This window comes from Mus pahari, chromosome 3 (genome assembly GCF_900095145.1).
Source record: "Mus pahari chromosome 3, PAHARI_EIJ_v1.1, whole genome shotgun sequence".
NCBI classification, from domain to species: domain Eukaryota; kingdom Metazoa; phylum Chordata; class Mammalia; order Rodentia; family Muridae; genus Mus; species Mus pahari.
In genome coordinates, this window is record NC_034592.1 from 25,964,223 (window position 1) to 25,983,110 (window position 18,888).

Consider the following 18,888-nt stretch of genomic DNA (forward strand, 5'->3'; position numbering starts at 1 on the left):
AACACTTAGGCAGGGTGTTCTTTATTTCTAGCCAACCTTGGATATGATATACCCACATCTTCAGGACTGCCTCCTATTCTGGCCTGCTGGCCTCAACTCACAGAGGTGCTCCACCACAGGACCAGACAGAGCAGGAAGGAGCTGGGGTTGTGGTCATGGGAATAGCGTTATATTCTTGTGAATCATTACATACCTAGGTTTAGTCTCAAACCCTTGCTACCATCCTGGGAAGGGGGTAGAGTATCTTTATTTCACCCTCTGTGAGCAATGTTCAGGGCCCAGTGGAGTCAGGAGGTATCTCTCTAACGTTAACCAAGCACAGACAACTTAGCAGTGGGAAAGCAAAGCCCACACTCTATCACCTGTGTCCTGAGCAGCCTGCGTTCCTGTGTAAACTCAGCTCCAATGCTGGGGTCTAGGCGAGGAGACCTGTGGCAAGGAAACAGAGTCACAGCCCTGATTCAGCACTGCCTCCCCAAGGCAAACAAAGTGTACGGGCTCACTCCTGAGGAGGGACTTTCCCAAAGTGCCAGGCTTGTTTCCTGGAGGGAGAAAAAAGGACAAAAGAAGCAGAGACCTAGACACTGAGAGGAAGGGGAGGGGGGACAGTTGTGACTGGGGGACAGTGGGGAGAAACAGCTAGAAAAAGAATCCAGGGAGATAGAGGGAGAGGGACAGAGACCTGCTAATGGTAAGGGAAACCCCCAGATGGTAGCGGGTAGAGGGGAAGAATGGGGGAACTTCAAGAGGAATAGAGAAAGGATTGTGCAGAAAAGGAGAGGAAGGGAGGGGAGAGAGATAGAGATAGAGAGATGGAGGCAGAAAGTGGACTAAAGGCCAAGGGGCCCAGGGAGCTGAAGGCAGAAGGAACTAGCTGTGGAGACCCCGTTCCGGGCAGTGTGGAGGGGGCGGGCCTGCTGGCAGCAGCGGAGGCTGTTTCCGCTGAACCCCTTATCAGCCTGCTGCCAGATGTTCAGATCCGATGCCAATGTCAGAGAAGTCCACAGTGCTGGGTCAAGGCCATGGCGGGAGCCTCAGCTGCATCATGAGGAGGGTGGTGGGGAGGGGGGACTTCATTAGACCTGCTGGCTTTTCCTCCTCCAGTGGCTCACTAGGCTGGACCACCTGGTGAAGGGTGGGGGAGACCGAGCACTTCTAGTGGCTACTTCTCAAGACTGAGAGGACTTGTGGAGACAATGTGTAGAGACTGCCAACTCGTAGATGAGAAATGCACCCCTACTCCAACACTGGAGGTAGTGTGTGGACACACACACACCCCCAACCCCCACAGTACAGAATCACGTGGGGGCAACTTGGGGTTCATTCAGAACTGACTGCCTCACTATCTTTCTGCATCCCAACCTCCCAGCACTCCTGTTCTGCAAGACCATCTTCCAAACCTGAGCCAAGACAGCAGCCAGCCCTGGAGCTGCCAGGTAAGTGCCTCTTGGTGCTGTTCCAACTGATGCACTTAGAAGCTGCATGACTTCCAAGGAAGGCAGGGCCCAAGGGACTCGGGATCTTCTAGAATGAAGCCCGGTAGAGTCCCTCCAAGCAGAGGCAGGTGCTGGGTGTCTGGCAGGGTTGAACCTCTAGCCTTGGGCCTGGGCCTCTCTGCCACGCTCCTGGAGCGCAGCTGTGGCCCCTTCCTGGGGCGGTTTATCTCAAAGCGCACACGCTTGGCCCTCAAGAGGTGACCCAGCCTTGCTCCCCACATTCCTCTCCAGTCCTGCAGCCCGGGTGGGCCCCCCACAGCTCTGAGTCCAGGCCTGAGCTTGGGAGGTAGTCAGAGCTGCCACTGGGCCCAAGCCCATTGCACTCTGGGCTTTCTCTGCTTCTCTGCCTCGATGAATCTGTTTACCCCCGTATCTTTCTCTCAGATTGCCCCAATTTGTTTCTTTGCTACTTTCAATGTTCTAATATACTTTTTCTTTGCTTTTTCTCCAGGGTCCCTGAATTAGACCAAATCTCAGGGACATTTCTGCTCTTCTGACTCAATGACCAACCTCAATGGGTGGGTCAGACTGTGGTGAGAGGACCAAAGGGGGAGCCTGTCCTGGAAACAGTCGGGTGACTGGAACATTTAGGCTCCCTTCTGCCCACCTAGGAAGCCATCCCCAGTAGATACATGAAACAGGTTCTGGTGGGCTCTTCCATGTAGTGGAGGAGGCAGGGGTGCGGGGGTAGGGTGGGGTGGTGGTGGTGGTGGTGGGGACTGGGGGGGCGCGGGGAAGAGGAGGAAACTGGAACTGGAGGTCTTAGCCTAAGGATCTCCTTCCTGTTTGTAGGGAAGCGACTGTCTCAGAAAGCTGTTGGGGGAGAGGAGGGAGGCCATGGTGACTTCCCGGAGGAAGGCCCACCCTCCCTGTGCCCAAATGGGGTTCTCCAGTCCTGGCTTAAAATAGTGCAACTCTGCCATTGATGCTGGACCCAGCCGGGACCTAGAAGGTTTGCAACCATGGTTTGTGATGCCAGTAGGAACGGTGGGTACGTGTGAGGGTCTACCCAGCTACCCAGTTGAAATCAGACTGTGCCCTGTGGCCACAAGGACAAACAAACAAACAAACAAACCAACCTTTGGATGCAAGTTTCAGCTCTTGCACTGATCAGCTTTGAGACTCTGGTCTGGTGCCTGCCTGGCTTTCAACCAAAATGAAGACAGTGGCTTGGCACGGTCTGGTGCCTTTCAACCAAATGAAGACAAGAGCCTTGCCAGACATAAAGTGGGTGCACAGAACTGGACTCCTGTTGTTTCCATACTGCACTCTGTTATACCTGCATGCTCTAAGGACTGGGTGTAGAGCAGGGAAGGCTTGTGGAGAGGGAGCTTGCAAGGAGGGCAAGGATGGGGCTGTGGTCTCCATGGTGAGACTTGTTGCCAAGGGAACAAAGTCTCCAGGAGCCCTGGGTCTGGCAGTTGGGCACTTTTGCCATAGGAGCTGGCACGCTAATTGTCATTGCACCCAAACTCCTGATGGGCCATCAGGCCAAGGCCAGGCCGAGCAGAGAGGAGGCTCCTGGCTTTGTTTGGCCTCTGCTGCTGGAGTGGAGGGGCTGCAGCTTCAGCACACAGCCTCCGTTGATGTCTGGACTTCAGTGAAGCCTGTTAGAGCTAGCCATTGTCATTCCTAAACTCCTCAGCTACAGGTACCATCCTCTACTGATGCCAGTGGGCCAGTGGGGACCACAGGGAGGCATCTATTCCCTTGTTGATGTTCCTGCTGGTGCACAGGCTGCCTGAGGGAAGTGAACCCTGGAAAGGACTCCCTGCAGCCAGATCATCCAATCCCAGCAGACTCCCCTGTCACCACTTCTGGATGTTTCTGGCTCCACTGTTGGAACCTGGAGCACTAAATTTCACTGCTGGTTACACAGAGATATCCTTGCTCATCTCCAGCCTGGTGAGGAGCTCAGAGAACATAGATACTTCCAATAGTCATCCAACATTTATTCCTATACATTCCTGAGTGCTCCCTAGTTAGGTCTCCTTATGAAAACTATCGTTTGGGGCTTCAGTTTACTCATCTGTAAAATGGGATCATTATAGCACACAATTCACTGAGCTGCTCTGGGACGTGACCTCAGTCACCCACTCTACGTCTATATCACTTAGGACTTTAGTGCTGGAACAGAACCTGGGGTTTCACACTAAGCTATAACCCTCCATTCTTTCTTCCTAGACTGTCACAGTACAACCCAGGAAGTTCACAGTTCACCATTACTTAAGAAGCAACTTAGATATTTGAGAGAGCACTACCCCTAATTTTACCCCAATGGAATGCTGACTCAACAGAACTTTTACAGATAACAAAAGTAAACCCAACAAACAGGTAGTTTTGGTGCATCCTGGCTGGGCTAAGTGGGATGTTCCTTCACACAGGGCTTCCCAGAGCCTTGGCTATAGACAAAGGAGGGTTGGGAGTCTGGGATAAATAGAGTGTGGCATTTCCTCAGTTTCTGGCACACACTTCACTTCCAGAACTGTTTCTTTTTTGACAAAGCCTTCATGAGTGACTTATGTTCAGAGAAATCATATGTTGGGGGTTCTTGGGACACCATTGCTTTTCAGCCTGATTAGGTTGAGCCTATATATAGTTTACAGGGTTCATCTTTCATTGGTTGGCTTGTTTTTGAAGAGCAAAAGGTTCAACCAAAGGCCGTTTGTTCCTAAGCTTTGTTACAAACTCCATTTGTGCTCAAAACTGCTGAAAGAACAGGGAGGAAACTGTTGAAACTTTGGTATCAGATAGACCTGGATTCAAAAGTTAATTCCCCAGCTTGCTCATGTGTCATCTTAGGCACGTGGTTAAACTTCCCTGGGCCTGTGTGCTTCTGAGCAAAAGGGATGATGGGGCATGGTGCAGGTGGCTATAGGGTGTGACTGTCGCTAGGCAGCCAGTATACTCCCTTCTCCTGTGTCTGTTTCTATCTGCTCCCTCTCGTGAGGCGTGAAGACAGCCTATTACCTCCTGCTGCTGTGGGCCCTTTGTTTCTGATCACCTCTTTCAAGCCTCAAGAGCTCTTTGGTACCTTGTGCTGGGCATGGAGCACAGAAGGCAGCTGGGTGCTTCTGTCCCATGCAGGACAATGGAATAGACTGACAGGCTCTCCTGGCCTTTCTCTTGCCACAGAGGACCCTCCCCCTGTCCTCACAGCTGTCACCCTGCCCAGAGTGTGTGAGCAGGACAACATGGCTGGGTTTTGTAGCTGGGTGGACCTGGGTTCAAGACGTTTCCTGTGTTGCCTCTGCCCTGTCCCTTGACTTTCCAGTCACTATTTGCTCACATCCTACAGAAGTTATAAAGAGCCTTAAGACTTGTTTGGAGAGTCAGGTATTAACTTGCTAGACCACTCATTGAGCAGGAAAGGCAAGCTACCACTGCTCAGCATACTGTTGTCACAGACACAGTTGAGACTCAGCACATGGCCTTCTCCTAAACACCAAACTCTTTCCAGCAGTGCCCCAGGCCCCCATGGTGTCCCCAGACTCAGTTCCTTCCTCATGTTTTGTTCTGTAGGATCTTACAAAGTGTGGTGGTGACTCTACCCTCGTGGCTAGTTCTCAGCTTGGAGACTTTCTCATACGGGAAGCCCTTCCTGTACCCATCCCAAGTCCCAATACTCTCTTCACAGCACTTCTAAGGTCTGTGTATCTCCCACCTAGTACCCCCTGGTTGTGCCTTTTTCTGGCTGAGAACCTTGTGCAAGCCTTTTCATCATTCTCAACCTTAATTTCTTCATTTACAAAAAGAGTAAATAGTCCTCAAAACTCATGGTGGTCTGGGTTTATGAAAAATCAGCACAGTGCCCGGCAGGCAGCAGGTACACACTGGCTCCTGAGGTTCAGAAGCAGACCCGTTTCCTACAAGCTCTCAGTAACAGAGACGGGAGTGGTGTTGACTATGAGCAGGAGTCCATGCCTCAGGACACCAGGCCATTCCTCCCCCGAGCCCAAGATAAGCTTCACAGACAGATGGCATGTGCAGAGGATTCACATTTATTGGTTCAAATACAGTACCTAATACTTGCTAATCATGCATTTCATACTAATTGGTCACATTTCCACAGGTAGTCAATTCACAGAACAGGGCCCACCCCTTGCCAGCAGGCAAGTGTGGGAGGTAGCAGAGGGCCTGAGCAGCCTGCAGAGCCCGCCAACTATCATTTGGTCATGCAGGGTTGATGGAGCCAGGCTGGCAGGCAGCCCTTGGCCGGCCCTTTGGGAACAAGGGCTCAGAGACATCCATTCATTCGATTCCTACATAGGACTGTGGGAGGTCTGGGAGGTAGCCGGAGGTAGGTTCATGATGCACTTGCCATCAGAGTCCCTGAGATCCGAGCTATGGAGCATAGGAAGGGGGTGGAGGCCTCTTCTAGCAATGGCTTGTTGGGCAGGTGGAAAGGACTCCCCAGACACTGCCCAGACATTACAATGCAGCCACAAGCCCCTATCACAGGCCTGGGATGGCAACACAGACACAAACAACAGTCCAGGGTTTCGTTCCCGACAGAAACACGTAAACAGCACGGGAGCTACAGTATTCTTTCCCCACAGGACTCCTCAGAGAGGAATCGACCAGGATGTCACTCAAGAGGTAGTCTTTTTTCCCCCATGGAAATTTGAGTAAAAACATTATCACCTATTTTATTTCGGCTAAGAAAAAGGTCAGCAAAGAGCAAGAGAGCCCTTTGGCTGGCAGGGCTGGCTTCCAGGTTAGAAGACTAGCCTCCACCAGTAGCACATTTTTCTTGGGTTTGGAGCACAGCCTTTCCCACAGCTTCCATTTGAGCCTACAGCTGATACCCAAGCAAGCTGGGTGTACTTAGGACCGTCAGATAAGACCCTGGGCAGAGGGTCTAGGCTTCTCGTGAGCACCAGAGTGGCTCACGTGTAGGATGGTCAAAAGTCTTGAGGAAGCCCAGACCCATAGGCAAGCTTGCTTTCAGGTCAGTGGCCTGGGGCTGGCTGCTCACTCTGAGGAAGTTGTCAGGGTCTCACTCTCAAGTCCAGGAAAGATGCTACTTGTGGCAGCCAAGAGAGGGCTTTCTGGGGACCCTGTAATTAAATACACATCCCTGAGCTGTGGTCCCAGAAGTGCCTGCTTCAAGGCTGGCCAGTTTCCAGCACCTGGTGGGGTGATTGCCGTTTTTCATCCTAAGAAACAGATAAAACTCTACTTCACAGACACTGCATGAGGAGAAGGGAGGAGGATGGACGGCAGAGCGTGCGGGCATTCCCACAGACCAAGGTGGGGGAGTCAGTGAGTGGGCTTGCTTTCTTTTCTTTACTTTTCTTTTCTTTTTCTTTTTTTTAGGTTTAAAAAAGCAGTGAAGAAAAAGAATCAAAGTTTAGTGGAAAGGCTGGTCTGAAAGATTGAATTTCTTAAAACAACTGCAATTAAAAAACAAAACCCCAAACCCCAGTATTCTAAAGGCAGAGGTGTGTGGGTGTTCTTCCTCACTCCCACTGCTCTAAAACCAGGACAGGGAGGTCCCTGCTGCTTCCCTCTACCCTGAGGCCTGCCTCCTTCACTTGTAGGTTGGCCCTGTGGACTGGGTGTCCAGAGCCAGGTAGAGTGTTTTGAGATGAGTTGTAGGGAATTTCTCCAAACTAAGGGTGAGACTACCAAACCTTGCAAAGGACAAAAATGGCCTATAAAGGGAACCAGAGAACAGGAATTAACAAAGCTCTAAGACTCCACACTTCTGCCTTGGGTCAAGAAAGCATACATAAGAAAAGGCAGGGGAAAACCTCGATGCTTCGGCACAGTGCAAGGAGGTGGGCGCTCTCCTTCTCCAGGTGGCTTTGGGGGCTATATGTTTTTATGGTTGAAAAATTCTCAAAGTGAGCATTTTCAGTGGCCTGGATCAGAGAGGACAGGAGAGAGAGAGGAATGAGATATAACATGCACAAGTTTTTCCTTTTTCCACTAGCTAAAAGGCTGCCTGTTAACCAAATATTATAGGAAAAAAGGCAAAAACCAAGCATACCAAACCTCCTCCAACCTTTCTCTGTGTCCTTCAAACCAAAATCACAAATACATCTAGTGGCTGACCTAATGTCTCCACGCTGCTAGCTACACTCCTACCTTCTCCTCATAATACCTGAGTTTGCAAAGCAGCCCATTTACTTTACCCTGTTTAAAAGAAGCCCATGTCATAAAAGGACTGGGTGCAGAAGACATTAAAGGCGGTCCACAGGTCAGGCTCCAGCTCGGAACACACAGCCACTTGGCTCAGAGATTCAGCAGGGCTCTTGGCAATGAATGGGTTCTTTGTTCTGTGGAATCTGCTGCAAACATTTGTAAAAATGGATTTGTACAATGGCAACTTGCAGAACCTTTCCCCCACTCTACAAATTAACAACTTGCTCTGTTTAATACTACATTATTGGAGAGATATGTTCTTGTCTCATCAGAGCTTTGACATTCAACACAACAGGTAAAATGCTAATTTGAAAAGCAATTTAAAAAACTACCAATTTGATAAATGGAAGCCTAAGCAAAGAAGGCTGCTGTGTGCACACAGGCGCTGTCTCTGATCTGTGTCTCTGATTTCTAGCTTGAGGAAAGCAGCTGAGAATCTGACCCAGGGCCAAATAATGTGATCTGGTTGGTCAAATATAAAAATTCAGGCAAACAAGAAAATATTGTGAGCTCAGAAACAGACACATCAATACATATATCTTCCCACAAACGTGAAAAACGTTCTATTTGGAGCTTTCTCGAACCTGCGCGCGCTCTCTCTCTCCTCTCTCTCTCTCTCTCTCTCTCTGCTGGGGAATAAGAAGGAGAAGAAACAATGTTCTGAACTTTGGACATCAAAGGACATATTGTTACTTTGCTGATACCTGTAACATTTCACTACAGAGAAAAACTGACAAATGGAGACTTCTTAGGAGGCACAGGATGCAGTGGTCTCCAGGGTAAGTTAATAGGCTTCACTGGGGAAGTGTAAACAGTTCCTGACAAAACAGGCTAGAAAAGATACTGTGGGTGAGACAGACCCAGCAAGAAATACAAACCAGTGGAGCATGTGTCTGGGGTACTAGTGGTAGGAGAGCCTGGTACAAACAAAGGGAAAAGCAGCTGAAACAGTTCTAAGGCAAACCTAGCTGGTCTGGCCAAAGTCTGGAGGGCAAAAACTTCCTAGAAGTAGATGGGGTAGGCAGTAAAGCACAGGGGGTCTGGGCTGCAGCCGCAGAGCAGCAGCCAAGCCCCTAGAAACATGAGGTAGTTTAAAGCCCCTTTCCTTTCTAGGTCTTTCTGGCTCCATCCCTCCAAACCTTGGTAGGTCAGACCCCTGATAATACTTGAAGGAATATCTGGGCTTCTCTGGGTCATGGCTTTCTGTTCTAGATCCTGGCAAATGAATCTCATTTTGGAACTAATGGGAGAACTTACAACAAAATTTTGCAGCAAAGTTTCTGGTCATTTCTACTGTTTAAAAATGGCAGTTTTAGATTTTGGATGTGGTTCAGGGGATAAGGTGGGGTGAGAACAGGGACTTCCAAAGGAGTCTTTATTCTTTCAGCAGCCTGGCCTTTGCCCCTCTACCTTTTGAGGAAAGCAATGTAAAAAGCAAATCAGAAATGGTATCAGAATTCAGAACATGGCATTTTCCTGTCACCTTTCTAAAGGACTGACAGGAAGTCAAATTCATAAGAGGGAGGGATAGGGTCTGAAGAAGGTAGGCCTTGGTAGATCTGGGTCAGGAAACCAGGCAGCTGTGAACCACAAGGGTGCTGGGAGGCGATTCCTACAGACTGACTTATTGTCAGGACTCTACCTGGATGAAAACTTGACAGCAGCAGCAACAGACAACAGCGTGTGGGGGAGGGGTGCAGCAGAAGTAAGGCAGTTTCTGCCCTTCAGGCTTGTGGGACGAGATGATCAAAATCAAATTGCCTCTCAGATGCCCCACTGGCCATTAATACGTCTCCCTATGCTACTTCGCTCCTTTACTGTACTCTTTTACTTAGAAGTCTGTGGCTATAAAAAAGGCAGTTTGCTCTCTAACAGACAAGTGAGTCTCTGCTGAGAAAATGTGGAAAAGGTAGAGGTGGTCATACACCTGTTTCCACTGAGGTAGTTGTCTTTGTCAACATTATGGAAATACTCATCTAGTCCATCCTACCCTCTCCCTCAAAATACACAAAAACCTATTTCTAAACAATGACAACACGGTAACATTAAACATCTTCACATTCTGTAAACTGCAAGGAAATGCATCTGCTGCATTCACACAAAAGCATGTGCATCATGTTGAAGGCCATACATTCAACTCTGTCGTGAAATAAATATATAGAAAAATGAGGTTAAAAACAGACAAACAAACAAATTCTTCTTGTGATGGAGGTAGCTGCTCCACAGTCTCCATCTTGGTCTCTGGCTCTTTCCTCTGGAGCCTGTGCTGCCTACCCAAGGCACTGTGGGTGGCCCAAGGAGGTGCAGGGCACAGGTCACTCCTTCACTGTACTTGTCTTGCAGGAGTGCAGCACCACCTTAAAGAGGAGGGGCAGCTGCTCCAGGGGCACATTCACCATCTTGCCTAGGTAGAGGGAAGAGACGATCAGCATCGGCCAGGAGGGAAGGAAAGCCTGCCTTGCCTCCACTCAGGCTGCAGATCACCTTGGTCCAGGATGACGGCAAGAGCATCAGAAGTACTGAGCCGGCCACAGGGTTTGATAATGTCAGGGTGTCTACGCTCACTCTCCTGTCTGCTACACTTGCTCTGTGCCAGCCAGTTTAATGCACTGTCTCATTAGACTCAGTATTTCTGTCTGTGACAGCCTCTTACCCCTGTTTTAGAACTGAAATGGAGAAGGAGTCCTACTAAGCTTTTCACAGCTGAAAGACTACAGGAAATTTGCTTCCTACCAACTCTCTGGCATTCTATAAAAAAATTACTCTTCAAAACAGAATAAGTGATTAATTAAAGTTCTAGGGAAGTAAGGAGAATAATTACAGGGAAAAATAAATTTGAAATGTCTGGAGATAAAGTTTGACAGTTTTTTTTTCAAGTACACAAATACTGCAAGCAAAATACCCAAGGCAGTAGTTCTCCCTGACAGTACCTTAGAATCACCTTGAGGGCATTAAAAAGTACTGATGCCTGGCCTTCACCCCATACCAGTTGTCAGAATGTCTGGAGATGCAACCTACTAAACACTGTTGTTTTTCAAAAGCTTTCTGGGTGATTGAAAATACTGCCAGGTCCAGTCTACATCTGCTAGACTGCTCTGTGGCTCAAGAAATAGAAAAAAAATTCTGTCAGACTGACATGTTTTCCTTGAAAAGTTGTGCTGCTAAATTTTACAGAAAAACAAAACAAACAACCCAGTCTAAACATCATCCCAGTGAGTGCTGGACAACAAAACCGAGACTCCTCGTTAAATGTCATCAAGCAACAACAAAGAGCCGAGGTTATACACTGAGACAGGCCTAAGCCAGGGACTAGGCAGAAGGTGCCAGACCATCAACACAACACACTGCAACACACAAAGTCTCTTAAAGGTGCCACTTTATATGGCCCTGGAAAGAGTTTGCACAATCCTATGAAATAAAGTCTTGACAGTGTACTCACATACCTAAAATAAATAAATCTTTAAAAAATTGTTTGAATAAAATTACTTCTGAGCAATATATATAGTTCAGGACATAGACACAGGCTGCTCTGCTCATCCACACTTCCTGCTCACCACAGGAGCCTGAGAGATGCCAGTTTCTCTTCCTGTTTTTTTTTTTTTTGGTTTTCGAGACAGGGTTTCTCTGTGTAGCCCTGGCTGTCCTGGAACTCACTCTGTAGACCAGGCTGGCCTCGAACTTAGAAATCCACCTGCCTCTGCCTCCCAAGTGCTGGGATTAAAGGCGTGCACCACCACACCCGGCTCTCTTCCTGTTATAATAGAACTTATCTGAGGGCAAAGGTACTAACTGTCTGCAGTTGGTGATAGCCTAGAATGAACACCCTGTGAACACTGCTCATCTCAATCCCTTCACATGCTTGAAGAAGCTAGGAAGGTTGGAAGCCTGGACGCAGAATATTACCTGCGATGTATCGGATCTCTGGCAAGCACATCATCAGATCAGGAAAGCGGTTTGGCTGATGTGTGTATTTATATTCAGTGAAATCCTGACAAATGTACCAGTACCGCTTATTCAGTTGTTCCAGCTGTGAGGCACTGGTCAGACCCCTGATATCTGAAAACAAAAACAAAAATCACCCAGGGAAGGTGTGTGTGGGGGCATCAGATTTATAAAAGATGAGACATTGTTAAATGTAGTCATAACAAAGATTTTTCTTTTTCTAATATGGAGAAACTAAGATCTGGATTAGGGAAAGTAAGATAGAAAAGGGAAAATATGCAAAGGCTAGCTAGCCCTTTTCCTGCACCTTAAGAGTGCTAAGCTCTTAATAAAGGGTATAGTGGCACAAAACAGGCACCAGCAAGTGTGGTGGCTAACTCCTTATTCAATAACCTTTCAGAGCATCTTTGAAGCAGAGGTTGTCAGGAGCCTGACATATATCATCTCCATTGTCCCTGTGTTCTTACTATTCTGTCTTACTGTACACATGTATGCATGCATGTACATATGTATGTATATCTATCCTTATGTATAATGGACAGGAGATGAATAAAGCATTCAGCATGTAAAGTATACCAAGTGTTTGAGGTCCAGTACACACTTTTCCTCCTTGAAGAAGTTGCTACCAATCTTCTCCCATATACAGTACAATTACTGTGTAGAGTGTTACTGGAATGTAAATTCTTCAGGGACCTGGGGGCTGGCCTGTTTTTTTTTTTTTCTCCCTTTCCCCAAACCCTGCCAATATCCTTAATACACGGTATACGGATTGACTAGAGAAGGCATGTAGGTCATGTGATAAATGCATGATGGTATATAGACCAGAGTATTAGGTTTATACTGCATTGGAAAGTTGAGTGGGGAATAGTGGGGAAAAGGAAGGGCTGGTTAAAAGTCTCTGGATTAGAAAACTGAGCACTTTTGAAGCTACAGGAACAAAATCACTCAGGTTCACTCTGGGATTGGGGCATTCGTATGCTACTTTTTCTTTCACAGGCCAGTTTCCAGCAAGTACAACATGCTACTTGCTGGAAATATGCCTATAAATCAACTGGCTTCCTCTGATGAAGAGCTGGCTTCATGTGCACATGGAGGTTTGCATACCACCACTCTTCCCTGGGACATCAGAGCCATGGTCAGTCTGTCAACCAGCCTTATCTCCAACAGTTTCATCAGTCACCCTCTCTTCTTCAGTTGCTGGTAAACTTGTACATATTTTAAATGACGCACGTTCTGTCCTTGATGTCTGTGTTTAAATGCATTAAAACTGACTAAACAAAGTGAATCCTCTTCCTTCCTCTGTGAGTTATAGAGATTGTGGCATTTAGACTTCAAGAAAAAAAATCTAAGCATTCCTTGCACTGTAGAGTACCAGGATGATGACTAAGGGGAGTGCAGGCCTTCCAAGACTTATGGTCACACGGCGTGACAGATTCTGTGACAGTCCTGGGGGTGGGAGGTGGGAGTGGGGGATGGGGAGTTGTGCTTGTGATACAGAAGGGCAAGTGCTCTTGCCTACCACCTTACTCACCTTGATTCAGGAAGTTAATTGCTTTCATGCATGCATACTCCTCGTTGCTGACCTTTAGCTGATGGAACTTGTGATACAGGTAGATGAGCCGTTCGATCACCTCCATCCCTTCATCACTAAATCTGGAGAACAGATACAGGTTTTCACCTTGGACAGAAGCAAAGGCCTGGAAGGGCACACAGACTTATCTACGATAGGAAAGGAGCTCCACTTGGGGGAGTGGGACCCCAAAGGGAACTCCATGCTTGGTATGGCAGTCAGTACAGGTTATAGAAGCTGATGTTTCCAAGGTCAGTCAGTCAGGTAAAACCAGGTTCAGATCCAACTGCACCACAGACAGCTGTGAGATTCTGGAAAGCCATTTGACCCTGTAAGCTTTTAGGCCTCCCTGTGTGAAGGAGATCTGGGGTAGAAATGAAGCGGAATGTGACAATATTAAGATACAGCTTCTGTGGAGATGCAGTCTCCAGTATCAATGACAGCAGCCATGGTGACTCTATGAGAGCCTCAGCCACAATGTGGAAAATGCTTAATTATGTTTGTTTAGGTTCACTGTTTCTAGCAAGGCTGAGATTATATACAATAAAAAAAATCTTACTGGGATTCCTGACTTCAACCCAAGGTAAAAGGAAACACTTGCTGAGTCTTTATACTACAATAGGCTTTGTGCTGGGCACCTTCTGTGCATTCTCAACCCTAAGAGCTGGGTGAAACAATCACTACCAACATACAGCTAAGAAACTCAAGTTCAACATGGAAAGAGGACTGGCCTGCCTAAACACAGCTAGCTGGTGGTGGGATGAGAACCTGATACCTGGAAAAGCTTCCCAAGGCTCTTCTAGTATCCAGGGTAGTTGGCTCATGCAGAACTGATAGGCTTCTTGAACTATTTACACATGACTTCTTTTCACCTGATGAATTCTTACATAGGTAATAAAAAACAGGTATACAAATCTAACCTAACACTAATAATAAACCATAGTGGAATTCATCTTATCTTCACTCTTTATATGGTGTGTGTGTGTGTGTGTGTGTGTGTGTGTGTGTGAAAGAGAGAGAGAGACAGACAGACAGACAGACAGACAGACACATAAGGAGTCAGAGGTTGCCTTTCACTATTGTTCTCCACCTTATTTTTAGGGATACCAGTCTCTAATTCAATTCCGAATCTCACTAATTTGGCTAGACTGGCTGCCCAGCAAGCTGTGGGGACCTGCCTGTTTCTGCTCCCATTCAGTGCTGTGGTTATAGACAGGAGTACAAGTACCTGAACTAGGGGTCCTCATGCTACAAGTACTTTACCTATTAAGTGCTTTTTTCCAGTCCCAATAAACTTAAGACAATTCTTTGGAATGTAACTTTACCATTTATTAAAGATAAAATCAATTTTGAATACAAATGAGATAGACATGCTTGCTATTTTTCTTTTTTTTAAATGAAGAATTAAATTGCTTCTGTGTGACACTTCTAGTTGACACTGCAGGACATACACCAAAGTTTTCAGAGTTAATTTTTTTTTTTTTTTTTTTTTGAGACCAAGTTTCTAGACCCTGGCTGGGCTAGAACTCACTATATAAAACAGGATGGCCTCAAATGCAAAGATCTGCTCATCTCTGCCTCCTGAGTTTGGGGATTAAATGAATGTTCTACCACATCTGGCTTACTTGATATTTTGATCTTATAACCATCAATGGTTTAGGTATGAAGTAGCAGAATATATTTAGGGTTATTTCAGAAATTGTTAAAAACTGCACCCTAATCCCAAGTCAAATTCATTTAACACTTTTTCAAAATTAATTTCAAGTCATAAACTCAAACAGGAAGCTTTTTTTTTTTTTTGAAATAGAGTCTCAGATAGCCCAAGCTGGCTTTGATCTCGGCATGCAGTAGAGATGACCTTCAAATGCTAAGATTTCAAGACATGTACCACCACACCTGGCTAAAATAAAACTTGACATAATCTAAAAACATCTAGTTTGATACTTAAAATAATGAGGAATGATGAGAGGATGATCCTCAAAGTCTTTGTTTCCCGTAATTATACCATCTTGTTTCTAGAAGAGCAAAAATGACAATAACCTGGGATCTAAGCTAAGGTATCTGTGTCAATATTTATGTATGAGGGCATGTGAGATCAAATGAGTGTTGAGAACCAAGGCGTCAGGGAAGCTCTGATCAACATGCTTGAGTGCTGCCAGAGGCACAGTGTTCACATGGAAACATTGAGGATACATAGTGAGTTTGATTTTTGAATTAATGTCTACTTGTTTAGAAGGTTTAGACAACTTTTAGTAATGCCTTTACATTCAGTTACACAGTCTCATGCAGGGTTGTGACACACAGTTTAGGAAGCTGGGCTCTAGCAGCCAGGACCAAGTCTGGCCGCACTGTCTACTTTGGGCTAGGAAATGGGCACCCTGGGGATAGAGCATGTTTAGGTGAAGAGGCCCCAGACATGACACCAAAGCAAGAAACCTCTCAGTTCCTATGGGAGCTGCTGTAAGCTGTGAAGGCTAGTTCAAGTTCCTCACTGTTCTAGCCCAATGGCCTTTAGGACTCTATTACTACTGTCCTACACTGATTAATGGACAAATTCATATTGAGTATCCACTCTTAAACCCTTACCAACCATGATATTGCATGTTGAATGATGGGTACTTTTAGCATTATATATATATATATATATATATATATATATATATATATATATATTTTTTTTTTAATTGGGAGGATAAGGATATATATATATATCCTTATCCTCCCAATTAAAAATAAAAAAGTGTATTAATCAAAATCTCCTTTGTTCCTGTGTGGGAATGATGGCTTAGAGCAACCACTGACTGTGCTCCTGACATAAAGGCCCTTTCACAGGCATTCTTATTTTCCTGATAACTTGTGAGATGAACCATATACCTCTGTATTAAAGAAGAGGTGACTCTCCCAAAGTAACTAATAAGAAAGAGCCAGGGCTTTTGAATTCCAAGCACAGAAGCTTTCCTAGTGCTGTACTACCTACTCCAACCCTGTCAAGTTCTTATGTGCTACCTGGGAAAGACTGCCACATGCTATCTCATCAGAAACCATAACAACATCTCATCCTGGTGCCTGGCCCTAGGAGGTGCCAGGTACTTCTGTTCTACTTGCTTGATGAAGAATCTTGTAGGAAGTAGTGTGCCCATTCCTTATAATAGTACTCGCTGGCTACTTAAGCTGTTGAGAGAAAAAAGAGTTTACTGACGATTCCCTATACTATCTGCATGGAGCAGTAGGGTGGGATAAGTAAGGTGGAGCATGACAAAGAAGGCGGGGAGGATGCTGTTGACATCTGTTTGGTAGCCGAGCAATGCAGCCAGCACAAATGATGCTCTGTCCCTTATCAGCAAGCTCTCGCTCCAAGTGCTCACCACTGCATGGTAGGATCTGCAGGTGTGTGGCTATCATCCAGACCCTGAGCTGGCAGTGCCAAACCTGTTCCTGCTATCTTGATCTGGGGGACACAAAGGAGTTCTCAAGTGTTTGGACCTGTATATATGCCCAGGATCTGTCCTTTCTTTTGGGAATAGTACACCCCTCTTTTCCAAATATCTTACAAGAAGCCATCATAGTCCCTTGGCAGTGGCTAGGGTTGGCAGCCAGCCCAGCAGTCCCCACAGCTTGGCTGTAAAGCTTTCCTCCACACCCGCATCCCACCCTTTGATAAACAAAGTTGTTCTCTGTTCCACAGGCCTGCTTTCTCTTCCAGCCGTTCCTCCTCCACATCTGCCCACTCTACAGTTCTGATGCCCCTGTATTCCCTGTCTACAAATTATCAGTATTCAAAGCCATAAAGCCAGACAAACACACCCATTCTTCTCCCAGGTTCCTATCGCACAAGCATTCTAGGACAAGGAAAACATTCCTGCCAGGATTCCCCAAACCACTGGACCATTCAGTCAGCAATTGAAGCTGACACTATTTAAGTTATAACCTCTTCAGGGGCAGAGAGGACCAGCTCTTTTTTCCATTCATCTAAATGTACCCTCCCCAACATCAGTCTTCAGCTATAGTCTTTAAGGAACTGTCATCACCATACCACATACAAATCAGATTACAGCTCCATGACACATTCTAGAAAAATCATTCCTCCTAAGAACATGTAATGTTCTTATAGTATAATGGTGGAGAGCTCTGGCTTTGGAGTACAACAGACCTGTGTAGTAATCTTAGTGTCATCTTTTTCTACCTTTGTAGCCTTACATTTTATTCTCTCTGAAACTCAAGGTCTATGTATTTACAGGGGCTAATAGTACTAGTCTCATAGGATGGCGGCAAGGACTCAACAATAATGTAGGTAAAACAATAATACAGTTGTTGCAACAAGCCCTGTTGGTTGTTATACACTTAAAGTGTCTCTATTGTTGTCATTGTTCTGTTTAAAAAGTAGCAAAAGGACTGTGTTTGCCCAGCTGGAGAACTAGCATCCATTAAAGGCTAACTCAAAGCATCTTCTCCAGGGAGTGAAAGGGTGTTGATTAGGGCTAGGAGCAGTCACTGGCTGGTGCTACAATCTGCTTTAAATCACATTTGTCCACCTCTCTGTCTGATAACAGTCTGATGAGGAATAGGCACCATAAACTTGATTCAGTATTGGGAAGAGAAAAGGAGCTGGTCATGCATCATCTGGGAAGCCTTTTCCTGACAGCAGGCACTCACACTCAGGAGCTGTGAAGAAGCAAAGGCTGCCTGGGGGAGTGGGAGTAGGACAGCAAAGTAGGAAAGAGCTATGGCCAATTAGACTCCTCACCCTGGGATTCTAGCAGAAAGGGGACGCTTGGCAGTGATTAACCTAACCCCAGAGGTTCAACTTCCAGATCTGATGACCTCCTGGTCCTTCCTGTATGCAACTCAGACTTCAAGACACCCAAGCCAACACAGAACGGGTATTTCCCACAGTGCTCTTCCCAGGGCTTGGTCCTAGCTAATACAGCTTGGGCCCACACCGTCCTTACTCAGAGCCCTGCTGAAGCCACATCCCTGACATCCCCAGCTTGGTGCTGCCCTCTCTTCCTGAGTACTGCTGTGTCATCCTGCCTTGTTTTCCTCTCCATGGATACAGAGTAGCCTCTCGCTCAGCTGTACTCTATCTAGTCTTGCCACACTGAACACTTCCTCAAATGCAACCTGTCCAACACATCAAATCCAAAGTCTTCTTTTCTTATTAAAAAAAAAACCACAAACAAAAACAAAAAACCAAACAAGGTGGTGGTGTACATCTTTAATTATAATACTCAGGAGGCAGAGGCAGGGAGGAGGATTTCTGTGAGTTTGAGGCAGCCTGGTCTACAGAGCAAGTTCCAGGATAGCCAGCATGCTACACAGAGAAACCCTATCTTGAAAGACAAACAAATAACAAAACCCCCCAAACAACCACCACCACCACCACCACTACCACCCAAAGTTTCATGCAGTCTAGGTGATCCTTAAACTCATGCTCTTCCTAACTCCATTTCCAAAAGTGCTGGCATTACAGGTATGCATGTTTTCAAGTGCGCCTCTGTGAACTGCCTCGTCTGTATCTTTTGTCTCCATTCACTTCACTTCCCTCAGTTTTCTGTTCCCTAATACTCAGGACTGATTTTGGAGCCTTACGCATACAGTCACCTAAGATTATTTCCTCCCTCCTTTCCTTCCTCCCTCCTTTCCTTTCCTTTCCTTTCCTTTCCTTTCCTTTCCTTTCCTTTCCTTTCCTTTCCTTTCCTTTCCTTTCCTCCCTCCCTCCCTCCCTCCCTC

The 18,888-nt window shown here is 46.4% G+C and overlaps 1 protein-coding gene across 2 annotated transcripts in view; it reads right to left on the bottom strand.

Annotated features, from left to right (window-relative positions):
- Positions 1–5,483: 5,483 nt before the first annotated feature.
- The window catches only part of Nr6a1 (nuclear receptor subfamily 6 group A member 1), a 183,235-nt gene continuing 169,830 nt past the window's right edge, over positions 5,484–18,888 (bottom strand). For both annotated transcript variants that reach the window (XM_021193272.2, XM_021193273.2), the window contains exons 9-11: positions 13,120–13,241; positions 11,550–11,702; positions 5,484–10,050 (exon numbers count right to left, since the gene is read on the bottom strand). In XM_021193272.2, coding sequence (XP_021048931.1) covers positions 9,962–10,050; positions 11,550–11,702; positions 13,120–13,241 — 364 coding nt within the window. In that variant the 3' untranslated portion in view covers positions 5,484–9,961. The remainder of the gene's footprint in view (positions 10,051–11,549; positions 11,703–13,119; positions 13,242–18,888) is intronic.